The sequence below is a fragment of the Rattus rattus genome, chromosome 1, assembly GCF_011064425.1.
Source record: "Rattus rattus isolate New Zealand chromosome 1, Rrattus_CSIRO_v1, whole genome shotgun sequence".
In the NCBI taxonomy this organism is placed as follows: Eukaryota; Metazoa; Chordata; class Mammalia; order Rodentia; family Muridae; genus Rattus; species Rattus rattus.
This window is the reverse complement of record NC_046154.1, coordinates 39,735,111-39,755,378: the sequence shown is the minus strand read 5'-3', so window position 1 is coordinate 39,755,378 and position 20,268 is coordinate 39,735,111. Positions and strand designations below refer to the sequence as shown.

The 20,268-nt window shown below is 43.0% G+C and overlaps 1 protein-coding gene and 1 pseudogene across 1 annotated transcript; one reads left to right on the top strand and one right to left on the bottom strand.

Annotated features, from left to right (window-relative positions):
- Window positions 1–266: 266 nt before the first annotated feature.
- Window positions 267–8,218, top strand: LOC116898210 (cytochrome b-c1 complex subunit 6, mitochondrial). The gene is made up of 4 exons (XM_032899573.1): window positions 267–454; window positions 4,886–4,906; window positions 5,709–5,870; window positions 8,010–8,218. Exons 1-4 carry the CDS (start codon window positions 401–403, stop codon window positions 8,040–8,042), a joined length of 270 nt encoding a protein of 89 aa, XP_032755464.1. The 5' UTR covers window positions 267–400; the 3' UTR covers window positions 8,043–8,218.
- Window positions 8,219–16,145: 7,927 nt separating this feature from the next.
- On the bottom strand, window positions 16,146–17,022 carry LOC116885783 (annotated as a pseudogene).
- Between the last annotated feature and the right edge of the window lie 3,246 nt (window positions 17,023–20,268).

Sequence of the window (20,268 nt, the reverse complement as noted above, 5' to 3'; positions counted from 1 at the left end):
CCATCTTGAAGAGGTCAGCTTTTAGGGCCGCTCCATAAGTGATATGGGTAAGAACAGGAACTATATCAAAAGACTATCAAACAAATTAGCAGATATTTTAAATATCTTAGGAAACACTACTTGAAAAACTACTTTAGGTCAATACGTTTGGGCAGAAAGTGACCAAAAAGGTGTTTCTTAGCAAATTCTTTGCAGGCATATATACCAGCTTCCCCTACGTCTTGCAGCTAGCGAGTAGTACAGGCCAATTTGTGGGTGTGTTCGAGACTACGATGAGTATGCCGCACTTCCGGCCAGGTCGCCGGATATCCGTCGAGTGACCCTTACAAGTCCTTCTTAAACCTGAAGTGGAGTAGGTACCGTTGTTGCTCTTGGTGTTGAATCCCAAACCGTCTCCGCCATGGGACTAGAGGATGAACGAAAGATGCTCACTGGCTCCGGAGACCCCAAAGAGGTAAGGCTAAGAAGTTGGCAGGCCCAGGACCTAGCGTCTCAAAGCACCTTCCGGGGCTCTCTTAATCCGGTTTTATATACTATGGTTTGCGGGGTCCAGAAAGGTGGTTTCCGCTCCTTCAGAATTCTTATCTTCAGAATTCTTTGACTGACCTTGGACAAATTAATAGCTAGTCTTTCTCGGGACTGACTTCCCCATCCCACGAATGTGAAGGTGTAACGAGTTTATAATGCTGTACTGATAAACTTACGTAAAGAAACAAACAAACCCAGTTTTTTTGAGATTCTAATTTGATAAGTGTTTTGAGGTTCTAATTTGATAAGTATGTGAAGCAAAAGACCAACGTTAGTCTTTAACCTAGGTTAGGTCAGGAATTCCTATTTATGGAAATTTCGGGGACCCCGGTCTTAGTTATACTAACACTTTGTGAAAAGTGGTTTCAGGAGTTGGAGTGTAGCTTCACGTAAAATGCTTGCCTAGCATCAAGAAGCCCTGTGTTTGATCCCCAGCACCTCCAACAAAAAGCGGTTCTTTATCTTTTGGGATGGAGATGGTCGAGGACTTGTGTCTTTGGGGACAGTGTAAGAAGAATATGTAGTGTAATTCTGTGGTGAAAGAGGGAGCTCTTTCCCACGTTAACCATCAGTGTGATAAATATTGACTGCTTATGTTCTGAGTGCTTTATGTGTATGCACTTGCAGTTTTCCCATGAGATAAGTATCAGGCACATTATTTTTGTCATTTTTATTAGATGAGTCAGCAAGCAAGGGAGTTTATTATTTTGTCTGAGGGCACACGACTAGAAAGACAATGCAACTGGGACTCTAACCCAGACGTCCTTGCTTGAGAGCCAGAGCTCTAACCAGCGACTCACTTTGCTTCCATTTCCTGTTTATTTGTCCTCTGTCTACTTCAGGACAAGCCATCCAGGCTTAATGGATTTGGAATTATTTGGAAAATTGTTTATCCCTGGTTTTTTCTAGTCTTCATTTTTCAGAGAGTGCTGAGGCCAGGCTCAGAAAGGTTAACAGGATACCACAGCAAAATATAAGTTTTAAAATTAAGAAAGTTGGGCATGGTGGTCGGTGCCTTTAATCCCAGCACTTTGGAGGCAAAGGCAGGAGGATCTCTATGAGTTCAAAGCCATCCTGGTCTTCATGTCAAGCTCCATGACAGCCAGGACTATAGAGATCCTGTCTCAAAAAGCCAATAAATCAACAATTAATAAAGTGAAGAAAATTGAATTAATTTTATTAAAATCCATAATGAATGGAGATTAAATCCTTTTATTCAGTGTTTTTATTTAGTTTTTCTAATTGGCGGAAACAGTCTATAATTAGACCCATATTTGGATTTGTTTAACATGGTATTTTTAACACATTTGCATTGTAGTGATGCTAAATGATACAGTTGTCTTGCTTCTAGAAGGTTAATTTCGGTTTCTTTACCCAGTTTTATTTTTTACTTTAAGTGTTTTGCTCACATGCATACCTTTGCACCACTTGCATGCCTGGGCCCTCAGAGACCATAAGAGGGCACTAGATCCTCTGGAACTGGAGTTAATGTTTGTAAGCAACCATGTCGATGCTAGGAAGAGCCTGGGTTCTTTGGGAAAGAGACAAGTGCTCCTAACTGCTGAGCCATCTTTTGTGAACATATATAGGTTTTGGTGTGTGTATGAATCTGTCTGTAGGTCCTTTCACATAGGCTTCTGGGATCAAACTCAGGTTGTCAGACTTCGTAGCAAACAATTTTACCTAATGGTTTTCGTTCTTGGATCCAGTGCCTCAAATATTCTAAGCATGCTCTTTACCACTGAGTTCTGATGCCAAGGGCTCTTTTTAGGGGGATACTCTTTCTTTGTGAATTTTTAAAAATAATTTATTTTTATGCATATGACTGTTTTACCTACATATATGTGGCTGGAATATGGTGTTGGATCCCCTGGGACTGGAATTAGAGATGGTCTTGAGATGACATGTGGGTGTTAAGAGTCAACTCTGGGGATTGGAGAGATGGCTCAGTGGTTAAGAGCACTGACTGCTCTTCCAGAGGTCCTGAGTTCAATTCCCAGTAACCACATGGTGGCTCACAACCATCTATAAATAAAATAAATAAATATTTAAAAAAAAAGAGTCAACTCGTTCAGTGGTAAAGAGCACTGGCTGTTCTTCAGTTCCCAGCAAGCACATGGTGGTTCACAACCATCTGTAATGTGATCTATGTAGATAAAGCACTCGTATACATAAAATAAATAAATCTTTAAAAAAGAGAGTCAAAGCTGGCTCTTTTGCGAGAACAGCAAGTTCTCTTAGCTACTGAGCCATCTCTCCAGCCCTTTAATAAATTCTTGAAAGGCGTTTTAAGAAACTTGATGAAAAGCTAGAATTTATATTCTACGTAACACCTTTACATTTAGGAGACACCTTGCCCACCATGTAAAGAGTAAAGAGCAGAGGTTACAGTTGAACCTCCTGTCCTCCACTTCTAGGGAACTGTCTTGTGTTAGGGTTAGGGAACCATGATTGTGGAGCCCATCTTTTTATTTCCCTCTGTACCTTTACTTTAACTTCTCCCAAATGTGGCAGGCAAATCACTGTGCCATGCACCAGGTTTAGGACCAATAGGTATTTTGTTTTTCCTTAAAGATTTATTTATTTGGGGTTGGGGATTTAGCTCAGTGGTAGAGCGCTTGCCTTGTTTGGTCCCCAGCTCCGAAAAAAAGAACCAAAAAAAAAAAAAAGATTTATTTATTTATTGTTTATATGAGTACACTATAGCTGTCTTCAGACACAGCAGAAGAGGGCATCAGATCTCATTACAGATGGTTGTGAGCCACCATGTGCTTGCTAGGAATTGAACTCAGGACCTCTGGAAGAGCAGTCAGTGCTCTTAACTGCTGAGCCATCTCTCCAACCCCGGGTAATTTTTACACTTAGGGAAAGGAAACTAATTAAAAGTTATATACTGGAATCAGAAATAGATAATGTGGGGCCTGGTGTTCCCTTTTGTCATTTTTCTGCAAGTTAAGTTGGCTAAAGAAGGATTTAGGTTTGGCCATATTCCTATTCCAAATTCAAGTTAAGAGTCTAGAAAAAGTGCTGGAGAGGTCAGATCCAGTACTGCTCTTGCCAGAACCTGAGTTGAATTCTCAGTACGTACACCAGGTGGCTCAGAAATGCCGTGACTTTGGTTCCAAGGAATCTGTATTGGCCTCTACAGGCACCTGCATTTTCATAGGTATGCATGCACGCACACATACACACACACACACACACACACACACACACACACACACACACACACACACACACTGTGGTTTTAAAAAAATGAAAATATGGGGTTGGGGATTTAGCTCAGTGGTAGAGCATAGAGCGCTTGCCTAGCAAGCGCAAGGCCCTGGGTTCTGTCCCCAGCTCCGAAAAAAAAGTGAAAAAAAAAAAAGTGAAAATATTTTTAAGTTGGTTTTCCTCTAAACTTGATTTGGAATGTAAGACAAAGTTTAGCTAATTTTTAGTTACTATAGTTTTAAGACAGGGGCTTATATCATCCAGGCTGGACTCAAACTTGGACTCCTGGTCCTGTGCTTGCTCTCCCCCCGAGCTGGGGACCAACCCAGGGGCCTTGCGCTTAGGGCAAGCGCCCACCACTGAGCCAAATCCCAACCCCGGTCCTGTGCTTAAGTGCTGGAGTTTACAGGAGAGTACCCCACATCTGGTTAAACTAAGGCAGATTATTTTTGTTTTGTAGATAGATATGATGTCCCATCCCCCTATTGGCCTCCATGCACAATGATACACACATTTGTGCAAATGCTGTACACACACACACACACACACACACACACACAAACACACACACACAAAGAGCCAAACTATCTTTTGTAAAAATTGGGAAGAAAACTGGATATGGTGACTCATATATATAATTTCAGTACTTGGGAAGGGGAGGTAGGTGGTCTATTACAAATGTGAAGCCAGTCTGGGATACAGTGAAACCTCATCAAGTACAAATAATCAGGAGAGAACAAGGTTTAGAGCCTTGGTTCCTGTGGGGAGCAATGATGGAGACAAGGTAAACAAGCTTGATCAAATTAAGGATTGGGTAGTTCGAGTAATTTTGGTGAGCTCTGAACTATGGTGCTGATCCCTTGTTGACCTTTGGCTCTGGTTAGGGGTACTACAAAGTGTATGAGATTTGCCTAAGAAAGTGATTGGGTATGTGGGTTTTAGATTGGTGCGTGAAAGGTATGTTCTCAGGCAAAATGTATATTATCTCTAAAAATTAGCTGGTTCCTGGAAGGCAAGATTTAGCACTGAGATTGAAGCTAGGATTATGAGTAATAATCTCTTCATAATTATGGTGTAAGTGTGATTGGGGAAATGCATGTTATAAGATTGCTGCTGACTTAATTTTATTTTCCTTTTATAGGAAGAAGAGGAAGAATTAGTGGTAAGAGTGACCTCCAGTTTGGAACTATTTTACAAGAATTGGAAGGTTGAGCTGGGTATTTTAAGGAATCTGTGACAACTTGGGGAAAATGATGGGATGAGCCTTTAATACCTCCTGTGCAGTGGAGTCTGTGGAGTGAGAGCTTAGAAAGCTATGTCTTCTCTAGGTCTGCGGCCTCTTTGGTCCTGCCAGGCGTCAGACAGCATCTTGCAGGCCTGGCACTCATCCATCATTTGTGTTTAATAAAGAGCTCTACAAGGGGGGTTGGGGATTTAGCTCAGCGGTAGAGCGCTTGCCTAGGAAGCGCAAGGCCCTGGGTTCGGTCCCCAGCTCCGAAAAAAAAAGAAAAGAAAAAAGGAAAGAGCTCTACAAGGAAATTTTCTTAGTTCTCCATGTTTGCATTTTTCTGACTTTGCTTGTAGGGGGCTATGCCTGACTCTTACATAAGAGAAATTGAATCCTAAATGCTGGGTTAACAAACAATGCCTCCAGTAGATCTACTTCCTGTTTGACAAGGTTTCCTTTACTCTCTTGTTTCTCAGATAGGACTGAGGCGTTCAGTGTATACTGACAACCTTTGAAGGCAGAAATTTGAAACTTCCTTACTGCTTAAACATCAAAGGATTAAATAGGTGCCATTTCTGGCTATGGTACAGCCCTGCCTGCTGGCCCGCATGGGAACTCAGAGATAGCACCTTGTTTGTTGATTATACTGCCCAAAGACCAAAGTGTTTATATTTGGAAGATGTCGCCTGAAGCTTCCATTTTGTCCCTTTTTCTTTTTTCCCTGTTTCTTTGTCAGGACCCCCTAACAACAGTGAGAGAGCACTGTGAGCAGTTGGAGAAGTGTGTAAAAGCCCGGGAACGACTAGAGACGTGTGATAGGCGCGTGTCTTCCCGATCGCAGACAGAAGAGGATTGTACAGAGGAGCTCTTTGACTTCCTGCATGCACGGGATCACTGTGTAAGTCTGAAGATCGGAATGGCAAAGCGAAACAGTAGCTGTCAGTCTAACAGGCTTTACATTTTATACCTCTAACCATTTACTATAGGCCCTAATGTCAGGTTTTGTGACAAGCATTTTATATACATGGGTGTCCCATCCTTACCACATATGCTGGAGGAGGGTATCACTGTCTCCATCATACAAATTGAAACAGACAGGGAAAAAGATGACCTCCTAACACGCACTGTTGAATACGCAGGAAGCTGGATTTTATACATTGTTTTCTGTTAGTACTAGAGATAAAGCACAGGCCGTATGCATGCTAGGCTAATGATCTGTCCAGACCCCAGCCCTGGATTGTATATTTAAAAAAAAACTTAAGAAATTGTTATTTTAAAATTAATTTTATGTGTATGGGTGTTTTGCCTACATGTATACCTGTGTACCCTGTATGTGCCGAAAGTCAGAAGATTTCTGTAACTGGATTTGTGGACAGCTCTGACTTGGTATGTGGGTGCTAGAAACAGAACCCAGGTCCTCTGTAAAGGCAGCTGGTGTTCTTAACCACTGAGTGGCTCTCTCTCCAGGCTCAGATGTTACACTCTGAATGATCTAATCTTTCTGCGTGTGTGTGCCTTCAATGTCTTGTACCCAGTTTGTTGTATAGTTTTTTTCTTTTTAAAGTAAGTTTGTGCTTCACTCCTTCCTATAACAGTATTTTATGCGTATTACATACATGAAGAATTTGGTAAGATTGGTTCTGTTAAAACTGGTTAGGGCTGGGCACTGGTGGCAACACCTTTAGTCCTAGCACTAGGGAGGTGGAGGCAGGTGAACTCTGAGTTTGAATGAGTTTCAGGACAGCCAGAACTTCATGGGGAAACCCTGTCTGGGAAAAAAACAAAACAAAACAAAAAAACCATGGGAAACCTTATTAGGTAAGCTAGGTGTAGTGGCTCAGATCTATAATCCTACACTTACCATTTAAAATGCTGAGGCACGAGGACTGCCATGAGTGAGGCCAGTCCAGTTTAGGCTATAGAACGAGATCCTGCCTCAAAAGAGAAAAGAAAAAAAAAAAGGACAATTGATTGGTGGCAGCTTGCTGAGAATATATTCTGTGTGTAGATGGAGAGCACTTGCTTGGTGGGGCTTGGGTTTGATCACCTGTAGGGGTAGGGTGTCTAAAGGGTAGTTTTACACAGTGGAGAAATTTGGGAAAAGTGGCGATTTCACACTCTGCTGATAGAATAAGAAGTAGCACAGCCGATGTGGTAAATAGCTTGGCAGTTCCTCAGAAAGGCAAACGTAGAGCCTGCTTGGCAGCACACGTTTGTGGTCCTAACTACTTAGAGTCCTTGGCAGAGGTCACTGGAGGCCAGTTATTTGACGCCAAGCCTGATCTAAACAGGGAGACCGTTCTGTTTAGGGTAATGAGTGAAGCCGGGTTCTAGCATATGGCCACATTTAACCCTGAGCAGCAATTCCATTCCTACATACATATCAAGAGGAATACAGAAGGGTTTAGGTTCTAGTAGGGTGGCGGCACATCTCTGCCATGGTAATTGCAAAACCAGGTTTGTGTGGTGATGTAGGGGAGCTTGCAGGAGATTACATGCAACTTTTTTTTTTTTTTTTAAAGATTTATTTATTAAGTATACAGTGGTCTATCTGCAGTATGCCTGCAGGCCAGAAGAGGGCACCAGATCCCATTACAGATGGCTGTGAGCCACCATATGGCTGCTGAGAATTGAACTCAGGACCTCTGGAAGAGCAGTTGGTACTCTTGACCTCTGAGTCATCTCTCCAGCCCCTACATGCAACTTCTAAAAGAAGTAAAAGATAGGGGCTGGAGAGATGGCTCAGTGGCTAAAGCACTGACTGCTCTTCCAGAGGTCCTGAGTTCAAATCCCAGCAACCATGGTGGCTCACATAAAGTTTTTTATAAAAAAAGATATTAAAAAAAAAAGAAGAAGTAAAAGATAAAAAAATTCGGAGTTGCGGACAGGGCAGAGTCATGGTTCCTAGGGCCTGTGGGTGGATAGGGTGCTGAAGCATGAGTGTCAAGACAGGAGCTCTACTGTTGCAGGCCATGAAGGACCTGTGAGCTGTGATGTTAAAGCCAAGTGGTGACATTATTCTCTTTCTCTTGTCTAGGTGGCCCACAAACTCTTCAAAAGCTTGAAGTAAACGTGCAGAGTCGCTTGCCTCAGCCTCGTCACTGGGAATCGGAACAGCTCGCTGTGCTTTTGAACATTTGTTTCTAACGTAGGAAGTTCTTGAGAACCTCCTTCATTTTGGCAAGTAGCTTCTCTTCTGTGAAGTTAGCAGAGATTCCACCTCAATAAACTCATCCACAAACTTGCTACTTGTCCTTCCTTTGCCGTAGCCCTACTTTATTATTATATTTTAAATATTAAAAAATTTTTTCTCCATAAAACTGAACCCATAGTATTGTACACGGTAAGCAAGTACCTTACTGCTGGACTGCATCTCACCCTTCTATTGCAAAATTGCACTTGTTACAGGTAGGTGACATAAACTCAGTTCCTTTGAGATTCCTCCCCTGCCCTGTGTGTGTGTGTGTGTGTGTGTGTGTGTGTGTGTGTGTGTGTGTGTGTGTGTGTGTGTGTGTGTGTGTGTGTTTCAGGAATTGAATCCAGGGTTGAACTTCGTGCAGGGTATGGTTATGCGTGTCTGTAATCTCAGCAGTAGGGAGCCTGGAGCAGGATGAGTTCAAAGCCAACCTGGGCTACATGAAGAGATCCATCCCTATCCCATCCCCCAGAAAATGTTCATTTTTTTTTTTTTTTTTTTTCCGGAGCTGAGGACCGAACCCAGGGCCTTGCGCTTGCTAGGCAAGCTCTCTACCACTGAGCTAAATCCCCAACCCCAAAATGTTCATTTTCAAATATGTAAAGGATAGAATGTAACCAATTCCTGTTACCTAGCAAGTAAATTATCCCTAGTAATAGGATGAGTCTGTATATTTGTGTATATATAAAATTATCATACATAAAGGTAAAAGTAGTTGCTAAATACCTAGTTTCTCATCTCAAAAGTATTTTGTCTTTTTTTGTTTGTTTGGGGTCTTTTGTTGTTGTTGTTAAAGATTATTTAATTTGGGGCTGGAGAGATAGCTCTGTGGTTAAGAGTACTGGTTGTTCTTCCAGAGGACTTCTTGAGTTCAATTTCCAGCAACCACATGGCGGCTTACAGCTGTCTGTATCTACCACACAGAATATGCTTGGCCCAGGGAGTGGCACTGTTAGGGAGGTGTGGCCTTTTATTGAAGTGTGTCACTGTTGGGGTGGCCTTTTGAGACCCTTTTTTAAGCTGCCTGGAAGTCAGTCTCTTCTGGCTGCCTTGGATCATGATGTAGAACTCTCAGCTCCTCCTGCACCATGTCTGCCTAGACACTGCTATGCTTCCGTCTTGATGATAATGAACTGAACCTGTAAGCCAGCTCCAATTAAATGTTTGCCATTGGGGTTGGGGATTTAGCTCAGTGGTAGAGCGCTTGCCTAGGAAGCACAAGGCCCTGGGTTTGGTCCCCAGCTCTGAATAAAAAAAAAAACAAAAAAAAAAAAAAAAAAAAAAAAATGTTTGCCATTATAAGAGTTGGGCATGGTGTCTCTTCACAGCGATGGAAACCCTAAGACTGTAACCATAACTCTAGTTCCAGGAGATCTGACATTTTGACACAGACGTACATACAAAGCACCAGTGCACATAAAATAAAAAAACTAAGATTTTTTTGTGGGGCTGGAGAAATGACTCGCCGGTTAAGAACACTGACTGCTCTTCCAGAGGTCCTGAGTTCAATTCCCAGCAACCACATGGTGGCTCACAACCATCTGTAATGGGACCTGATGCCCTCTTCTGGTGTGTCTGAAGACTGTGACAGTGTATTCACATACATAAATAAATCTTTAAAGAAATTATATGTATGATTTGAGAAAGGGTCTCATGTAGTTCTGGCTGGCCTGGAACTTGCTTTGCAGACTAGACTGGGCTAGCTTCAAATTCACAAGAGATATGCTTGTCAATGCCTCCTGAGTGCTAGGATCAAAGGCATGCTCCTGCTTACTTGTTTTGTTTTGTTTTTTCCAGGCAGATCTCATTTTACAGCTTTGATTGTCCTGGACCTCACTCTGTAGACCAGGCTGGCCTCAAACTCACAAAGGCTGCCTCTGCCTCCCAATGCTGGGATTGAATGTATACAGCACTACGCTAAAAAATTTTATTTCATAACTATGTATGTTTTGTTTGCATGTATGTAAGTGCACCACGTGTGTGCCTGGTACCCTCAAAAGCCTGAAGACACTTGACATGGATGTCTAGCTACTACATGCATGAGCACAGAAGTGCTCACACAAGCATAAAAACAAAACTTTTTAGAAAGGAAGTCAGCTGGATAGTGTTGTGGATGAAAATACTTGCTTCCATGCCTGTTGACCAGTACACGAGCTGTGACATATGCATGTAACCCCACCCTACCTCTGACACTGCCACGCCCATAAACAACACACAAATATTTTTTAAAACAAGTGAGATTGGACATGGTGGCATATTCCTGCAATCCCAGCTTTTAAACAGTGATCCTCCTGCCTTGACTCCTTAGCTAGGATTATCTCAGCTATTTGGGGAACTAAGGGATGAGGATCATTTGAACCAAGGAGTTTACTAGCATCTAGACAACATAAACCTCTCTAGAAGAATTTTTAAAAAGTGAAGGAGCCAGGCCGTGGTGGCACATACCTTTAATCCTAGCATTTAGAAGGCAGAGGCAGGTGAAACCTCAAATTTGAGGCCAGAATGGTCTACAGAGCTAGTTACAGGGTAGCCACGAGGGCTACACAGAAAAACCCTGTTTCAAAAAACAAATAAAACCATCAACAAAAAATTAAAAAGGGGGGGGTTGGGGATTTAGCTCAGTGGTAGAGCGCTTGCCTAGGAAGCGCAAAGGCCCTGGGTTGGTCCCCAGCTCCAAAAAAAAAGAACCAAAAAAAAAAAAAAAAATCTAAGAAAAATTAAAAATGAATGAGTGAATAAATAAGAAAATAAAGGAAAGAAAAATAAAAACCTAGATAGAAAGTGAATGAAAATTAGTGCCTTGTACCTGAACTAGTAGACTACTAATCAAGTACAACTAGTGAAACTGAGGAGAGCACCACAGATGAACATTGTGGTAAAGACTTTTGCTGTGGTGCATGTCTTTAATCCCAGCCCTTGGGGAGGCAGATGCAGTGAGTTTGAGGCCAGCCTGAGCCACCTAGCAAGCTCCAGGCCATCCAGGACTACATAAGACATGACTACGTAAGACACTGTCACAAAGGAAACTTAAAAAACTTAAAAGGTCTTATTAAAATTTCAAATGTACAGTAAAGCCGGAACCTTACAGTGTAAAACCTACTCTTGACGGTTTTTAAAACGGCTTTAACCTCTCTTAGCCCATCACCTACCAGAGGTAGTGGGAAAGAAAGAATACAGGGGAAGTGGACCTGTTTAGAAATGCTCTTTGGAGCAACTCTTATCTGTGTTGTCAGGAAGTCTGTACTTTATAGAAGTCAGTAGCGGCAGCTTGATTTGCTTGTAAACATTTTGTAGATATATCAGTAGTCTAGTTTGGTAGAGACTGGATAGCAGACACGAATTAGCAGACATATTATGTAGTAGAGACTGCCAGGCCGCAGCCTCGGCATGAGTCGGCAGGAACGCCAGGAGACATCCCAGGTGTACCTCTCTCAGCAACGCAAAGATCAGCAGATACCAGACTAGCTCTATGAGCAAGCCAAGCTCAGCCTCCGTCACCATCTGTAGGGTCCTTTCTATACTCTTCCTCTACAGGCATTGTGTCTGTTTCAGCTGACATCACTTGGTCAATCAGCCCAAGTCCGAGGAAGTGGCAAAACACTGCAGCGTGCCACTATGAGTCCCGACAAATACAACTCAGCTACTCAAAGTAAGGCGGACCAATACATGCTTATGGTTAGCAAAGAATCCTTCATCAAGTGTCCTTTCACATGCTTGCTTTAGCAGAATATCCTTTCTCCTGTGTCTGTTTCAGCGAGTAGCAAAACATGCGTCTGCCTTGGCCTTTCACCTGTGTCCACTTTAGGAACACACTCCACGTGTTTGCCCCAGCAAAACACCATCCAACATAACTGACTTTCTAAAGAATCCTTAACACTTCACTCCCCCTATACCATCACCCAGATTTTAGTATGATTAAATTATTATATTTGTGTTATTCAAAGAAGGAAACCACCCGGAATTTTGCTTAGAGGGTACTTGAGTCTTGCTAAATTCAAAACTACAAATGAAGAAGACAAAGCTCCCTGAAGCATGGCAAAAAAACTACTAGGTAACTGTAAACTGAGCAGTTCCTACACTTAACAAGGACTGGGCACATTTCAGTTGTAACCAAGTCTTGTGAAACTCTTGTTGAACTTTATGCTGTGGTTAAAACGTTCCCAGAACACAAACAAGAAACATGTCCATGTAAAAGATTCTATAAGGCTAGACAGATTAGGATTAAAGAGTTGTGGGTTGGAGAGATGGCTCAGTGGTTAAGAGCACTGGCTGCTCTTCCAGAGGTCCTGAGTTCAATTCCCAGCAACCACATGGTGGCTCACAGCCATCTGTAATAGGGTCTGACACCATCTTCTGGTGTGTCTAAAGACAGCTACAGTGTACTCATATAAATAGAATAAATAAACCTTTTAAAAAAGGATTAAAAAGTTGTAATGTTGCCCATCTAGAGACTGATGACCTTGGGCCATTTTCAGTTCCCTTAAGTCATTCACTGCCGACTTCTATACCTGACCTTACGTTCCTGTGACTATATATAAAGCCTTTTGGGAGGTCTTCACAGAGCATCAGCTCCCACCAATCTAAGAGCTGAGAATATTATCACATAGCATCTGGAATCCATTGATTTCTCTGCTTTGCTGTATCCTGTCTACCTGGTGCTTCTCACCAATTCCTTTAAGGAATCAACACTGATCCAAGAAGCCAAACATGGTGGCTCACGCCTGTAATCCCAGCACTCGGAAGGCGCAGGAGGATCAGAAGTTCAGGTCTTGCTGAGTTACATAGTACATTTGAGACCAGCCTCAACTACATGAGATCCTGCCTTATAAAACCAAAAGTAGGGCCTGTGAGATGGCTCAGTGTGTAGAGGCTGTCATGCCTGGAGCTCAAGTTCAATCCCAGAGCCCACTGGAGACTACATGCACCCATATTCACCTAAATAATTACTTGAATTTTAAAAAGCAAAACCAAACCAATAAGGTTGACATGAGAACCAGAGCATTCAAACAGCCCCCTTTTCCTTAAAATTCATTATCTGTCTGTCTGTCTATCTAAGACAGGATCTCGTTATATCCTGGAACTCTTTGTAGACCAGGCTGGCCTCACTCAGATATCCACCTGTCTCTGCCTGTCTCCGAAGTGCTAGAATTAAAGGCATACACCACCATGCCAAACACAATTTTTAAAATTTTCATATTCTATTTATATGAGTACACTGTAGCTGTCTTCAGACACACCAGAAGTTGCTATGTGCACATTATTGCAAGATGCCTGCAGAAGTGTGCCCATACACTCACTACAAACATGAAGCATTGACTGGAGTCTGTCTGGGGCAGGAGTGACAAAGGCTTTTGATCTGCCTGAAGTGGGTGCTGGGGTGTGCGCAAGTCTTCTTTGAAGAATAGTTCATATTCTTAATTGCTGAGGCATATCTCCAGGCTACTTATAATATTTCTCGGTCCCAGTATTATTGGTATTTTGGGTCTGATAATTCTTTCTTGTTGGGAAGGGCTGTCTTGTTACCCATATGCTTAGCAATATCCCTCTATGAGATAATAGAAACACAAAAAGTTGTAGCAATCCAAACTCTCTTCAGATGTCACCAAATGTCCCCTGCTGAATAGACAAAGTCACCCCTAAGAACCACTACTTGTATGATGTGGTGGTTCATGCCTTTAAATCTCATCACTTGGAAGACAGAGGCAGGTGGATCTTTGGGTTCAAGCCTGGTCTACAAAGTCTAGGATGGTCAGGGCTACACAGAGAAACCCTAACTCAGACCAAAACAAAACAAAACAAAAAGAACAAAAACAATGTAGGGTGTAGTGGTGCATTTTGTAATCTGACTTCTAAGTAGGCTAAAAAGCAAGAGGATCAGGGGTTTGAGACCAAGGTCAGCTCAGCTAAAACACACACACACACACACACACACACACACACACACACACACACACACATGCACGCACATGAACACACACAAAGGAATAAAATACCAATTCAAGGGGAGGGGATGGGATAGGGGACTTATGGATAGGAAAGGGAATAACATTTGAAATGTAAATAAAAAATATCCAATAAAAAAAAAAAATACTGGGTTGGGGATTTGGCTCAGTGGTAGAGCGCTTGCCTAGGAAGCGCAAGGCCCTGGGTTCGGTCCCCAGCTCCGAAAAAAAAAATACCAATTCAAGGGGCTGGAGAGATGGCTCAGTGGTTAAGAGCACTGACTGCTCTTCCAGAGGTCCTGAGTTCAATTCCCAGCAACCACATGGTGGCTCACAACCATCTGTAATGGGATCTGGCGCCCTCTTCTGGTGTGTCTGAAGACAGCGACAGTGTACTTACATATAATAAATAAATCTTTAAAAAAAAACAATTCAAAATGAATGGCCTTCCATCTGCTCATCAGCCTGACACTAGCCCTTCATCCATGCTCTTGCCCAAGTAGTCTAGCTAAACCACTGGCTCTCCACGCCAGGCTCGCGTGCAATTATTTTGGCCTTTGATTGGTGTCCTATCTGGAGTGAACGGATTCTTCACACCTCCGTAGGAAAAGCCTCACGACACATGTCCCATCAATTTGTTCTGATCTACTGAATGTGAAACACTTGGGAGATCTGCATCGTCCAGTACTTACTAACCTACTGTGTCGGCAAGAGATCTGCTCCGAGTACATGCGGATGCACTGTTAGTGTGACGGTACAGAAATGTCTTGATATAACTCAGAGTCTTCTAACGCCGTCACTGACCTTTAAGGAAACATATTTATCAAGTTTGGATGTGCTGTCAAAGAAGGAAAGTTAGGTATTAATGCCTCAGAAGGCTCAAGAAGCAAACGTGGCACTCTGTCCTCTATTAAACGGAAAGGTAACAGAAAAATGTGTTTAATTTTTTAAGTATGTGTATGGGGCGTGTGAGTGTAGTATCCAGAGAGGCCGGAGGAGCTGTGTCTCCTCCTCTGGGGCTAGAATTACAGGTGGTTGTAAGCTGCCTGTGTGGGTGTTGGGGACGAAGACCAGTTCCTCTGGAGGAATAAGAGGCATCACTAAGCAAAAAGCCATTTCTCCACCTCCGTTAGCAATAGACTTGTAAAAACGGCCAAAAAAAAAAAAAAAAAAAAAAAACCAAAACCAAAAACCAAAACCCACTACTCCTATTTCTTTTGGAAAATTTGGCGATTTTTCATAAAACTACTTAATGTGTTATGGACTAATTATTTTATTTTATGTATGTGTACCTGTGAATACAGGTGTGCATGAAGCTAACGGTTCATACTAGGTGTCTGTCTCAATCACTCATTTTTTCCAGATAAAAATCTCAGTGAACCTAAGAGCATGCTGATTGGCTAGACTGGCTGGCCAGCAAGTCCCAAGGACTTCCTCCACAGCCCTGAGATTGCAGGCACCATACTTTCTCTGAGGTGCTGGAATCGGAACCCAGGTCTCGTAATTGCATGGTAAGCCCTTTACTGAGCCATCTCCTCAGTCCTAAGTGAGAGTGGGTCTCAGTGAAATAAAATGAAAAAATAGAACAGTTGGGCAGTGGTGGGTCACACCCTTATCCCAGCACCCGGGAGGTGAATCTCTGAGTTTGAGGTCAGCCTGGTCTACAGAGTGAGTTCTGGGATGGCCAGAGCTACCCAGAGAAACCTTGACTTGTCAAAACCAAATGAATGAGTAAATATGATGACACTGTTTTATTAATCTCTAGTCGATCACACTTTAGTAGACAGACAAGCTTTTGGAGGGTTCTCAGTCATTCAAAGGCTGAGGGAGGGGGATTGGAGATAGCTCAGCAGTAGAGTATGCGGTCTTAGATTATATCCCCAGCAGTGTAAAAATGTAACAAAAAGACCCGGAAACCACAAGAATGCAGTTCAGGGATGGGGGAAAAAAAAAAAGAATGCAGTTCAACGCTCTTTTGCTTTCCCATATAATTTTTTTAAGACTTTATTCATTTATTTTTCTTGAATAAAAACCCTTATGTGGTAGCCACAGCTGGAGCCTGGGTCCTCTGAACAGAGACTCTGGTGTGGGTTTTCACAAGATGGTCAGTGAATTCCTGATAAGGGGACTTGGTGAACGCAGTCTCTTTCCAGAGGTCAGGGGTCAGGTAGCTGTAGGTCTTGGAGATAGCATCAAAGGTGACTTTGGCAAAGTTGCCCAGGGTGGCAGGGCAGCCCCTGGCTGAAATGTAGCAGTCATCTATACCAGTCATCATCAGTAGCTTCTTGGGCACAGGAGCAGAGACAATGCCAGTGTCTCTTGGGGGGGGGGGAACAGAGCCACAGCGGCCTGTCACCTTGCATGGCACAGTGTGGGTGGGGCTTGCCAATTTTGTTCCCCCAGTAGCTTCTCCGCACTGGGATGATCGAAAGCTTGGCCAGGATGATGGCCCCTAGGATGGCAGTGGCTTCCTCCTTGGAGCACTTTAACACCAAGACTAACGTGGCTATTGTAGTCCCCAATAGTGACAAAAGCCTTGACCCTGGTCCGCTGGCCAGCCAGAGTCTGCTTCTGCACTGGCATGATTTTCAGAACCTCAGCCTTTAGAGATGCACCCAGGAAAAGTCAATAATCTCAGACTCCTTAATGGGCAGGGAGAACAGGTAGATCTCCAAGGACTTGATCTTCATGTCCTTAACCAGGCAGCTCAGCTTGGTGTCGGAGATCCACTCCTTGTCTTCAGCTTTACCTCCACGAGCCCCGCGGCCTCGACCAGGGCCACGGCTAAGGCCGCTGCTGAATCCTCCGCAGAAGCTGCCGCGGCCTCCTAATCCTGGGCCCCGGGGTCCTCTGGACCCTCCTGCTGCACCGGCATCATCTGCTTTTTGGTGTTTTCCCGAAGTAGGTCCCATATAATTTTTAAAATTTCAAAAATATATGGATCATCTGCTTTTTGGGTAGCTATAAAAAAAAAATATATATATATATATATATATATATATATATATATATATATATATATATGGGTGGCACGTCGGGAGGGGACACATGCCATGACCCTCCTCTGTGGACGTGAGAGGACAACTTTGGGAATTGGTTTTCTCCTTCTGTGATGTGGGTCCTGGAGATTACACTCAGACTGTCAGGTGTAAGAACACACTGAGCCGGTTTTCAAGGCCCACATCCTTCCTCTTGGAGCATTCGGGAAGGCTAAAACAGGACAACTGCTGAGCTGGAACCAAAGTGTCTACACACTGGACTTTAAGCCAGCTGGGGGTTGCATAGCCAAACCCCTTTGTAGAATAATTACATAACTCTTAACATTCTCTTGAGGTAAGATGTCATATCTGGAAAAATTGTCCAAAGCTTATAAATAAGCAGAGGAAGATTGCTAAGACTTTGTTTACTGTATTGCCAGGGTACACCTCTGGTTTATTTTATATTGACGAGGCTATCTTACGTACTTTTGTTCTTTCAAAAGATTCGTGGGTATGAATGTTTTGCTTGCATGTATGTATGTATGTTTATAAGCCGTGCAAGTGCCTGATAACTGCAGATGTCAGAAGGCCTCACATCTAGAACTGGAATTAAAGATGGTCGTGAGACTGAAGACTGAGCCTGAGCCCTCTGCAAGGGCAACAAGTGCTCTTAGCCATGGAGTCATCTCCCCAGCCCATATTTGATGTCTTTGCAGGAACTGAACTTATACAGAGCTGATGGCGCTGTAATTATTCTTACCCATGGAAATGTTAATGAATTCTGCCCAGGAAAGATGGATTTATGCCAGGTCTGGCATGGCCTCGGTAGAGACAGAATGATGGTTCCTGCCCCTAGGTCCATCTGGGCCAGCAGGTGAGGCCTCCACAAGTGTTGATGGTTGCTATGGACGCAAGGCTCGTTTGCATAATACTGTGTGTACTTTACATTCTTCTCTCAAGGAATGTCCTCTCTGTTAACCGGAGGCAGTGGGTGTCCTGGAGGCGAAGGTGTGGCTAACACCTCAGCAAAATGATAAATGCTGGGACCGGCAGGACAGCCCTTAAGGCTGTGGGAAGAACTCTAAAAACATGGGTTCAAAAATAAATAATTTCTCAAAAAATAAGGATGCAATATGAATTATTTGAGGGGGCTTCACAAATCTAAAGGAACAAAGGCATTAATGAGCCAGTTTGTCAGAAAGATACAAAGGCAGGCAGATTCCTGAGTTCAAGGGCATCCTGGGACACAACAAATCCTGGCCAAGGCTTGGTAGAAATGGTAATTTCAAAAGTCAGGTCCCACCCCACTATTTTATCATCTGTGCTTAACAGAGGCTGGCAAATCTCTTTTGCAATGTTTTAAAAAAAAAAAAAAAGTGCTTGGGGCTGAAGCGACTGCTCAGCTGTTAAGAACTCCTGCTCTTCCAGAGGTCCTGAGTTCAAATCCCAGCAGTCGCATGGTGGCTCACAACCATTTGGAATGGGATCTGATGCCCTCTTCTGGTGTGTCTGAAGACAGTGACAGTGTGTTCATACACATAAAAAAATGTGCTTGTTTCTTAAGAAAAGATATCTAATTTCTCCTATTTTGTGGATGATTACTTAACCAGCAACCAACCAGCAACCCATCCTGCCTCTTGGGGCCCTAACATTTCTATACCCTCTGAAAAGTCCCCAGAATTCCAAATATCACACAATCGCAGAAATTATCTGCTACTGGCAAAATCACACCTCTGCTAGAGCTCAAAGCAAATCATAGCTTCTGTGGACAATCTGAAACAGCCCCTCCATATCCCACACTGTGGATTAAAATAAGAACATATTCCCATATTCCTGTGTTTTTCAAAGAAACCAAAATTCTCACTATGTTCCTCTGATTACATTAACAACAACGACAACAACAAAAGAGACAGTATTTTACTATACATCCCTAGCTGGCCTTGAACTCTGTGCAGAACAGGTTGGTCTAACTAAGAGATCCACCTGACTCAGACTCTGAGAGTGCAGGGATTAAAGATTTGAGCCATTGGCTGCAAAGGGGATAGGAACTCCACAGGAAGAACACAGTAAACTAACCTAGACCCTTGGGGCTCTCAGAGACTGCACCACCAAGCAAAGAACATTCACGGGCTGGACCTAGGCCTCCCCACACATATGTAGAAAATGTGACCCCCCCAATCAGCAGAAAGTAGTCCAATGATAACATGGCCCCCCTTTCCTTTCTATCCTTTTTCCCAAACAGCTGGAGCAGAGACTGTCTCAAAAGCTTGTCTGTGGGATATGTTCATCCAGCTGGGCTGCCTTGTCTGGCCTCAGTGGGAGAGGCCACACCTAGCCACTGCAGAGACTTGACGTGCCGGGTGTGGTGGGGTGGGGGGATGGGGTGGGGGCACTCAGAGGGGACACCTTGGGGGGCCTCCACCCTCTAGGAGAAGAGGGGATGGGGGGATTGTGGGAGGGAGAGATCGGTAAGGGGCAGCAATTGAGATGAAAGTGAGTAAATAAAACAAAAGGACATGAGTGATCATGGCCTCATTTGCTCACTAAAATTTTGAAACTCAAATTCTCACTTATTTTATTTTCATTATTTAAGATAATGAGAGATATGTGTGCGGCTTGGATGATGAACACAATTTTTGGCAAGTGCTCATTTTATGAGTTACATTTTGGGCACACAACCTTTAATCCCTGTGCTTGGGAGATGGAGGCAGGCAGGTATAATTTCCAGGCTAGCTCAGTCTATATAGAAAGTTAGAGGTCAGAATTGGCTATGCAGTGAGATCCGTCTCAAAAAAAAAAAAAAAAAAAAAAAAAAAAAAAAAAAAAAAAGTGTGTGGTATATGTCTGTGTATGTCCACGCATATGTGCATATGGAAGGTCAGTACATGTCTTCAGATGGTCTCACGGAATCTGGAACTCACCAATTCCAAAGAGTTGGCTGGCCTAACAGGTTCCAGAGATCTGCTTGACATTTTAACATTTTAAAAATTATGAGTTGACTGACTATAATATATTCTGGGAGGCAATACATTATAAGAATAAAAGTAAGGCTACAGAAAAGCTGTTAAAACTTGAGATATAATACATATTAATTTGTCTTTGGTTTTTCTGAGATTAAGTCTCCTGTGGCCCAGGTTTGCCTCCAACTCTCTTTTACTTCATTTGCCAACAGCTAGGATT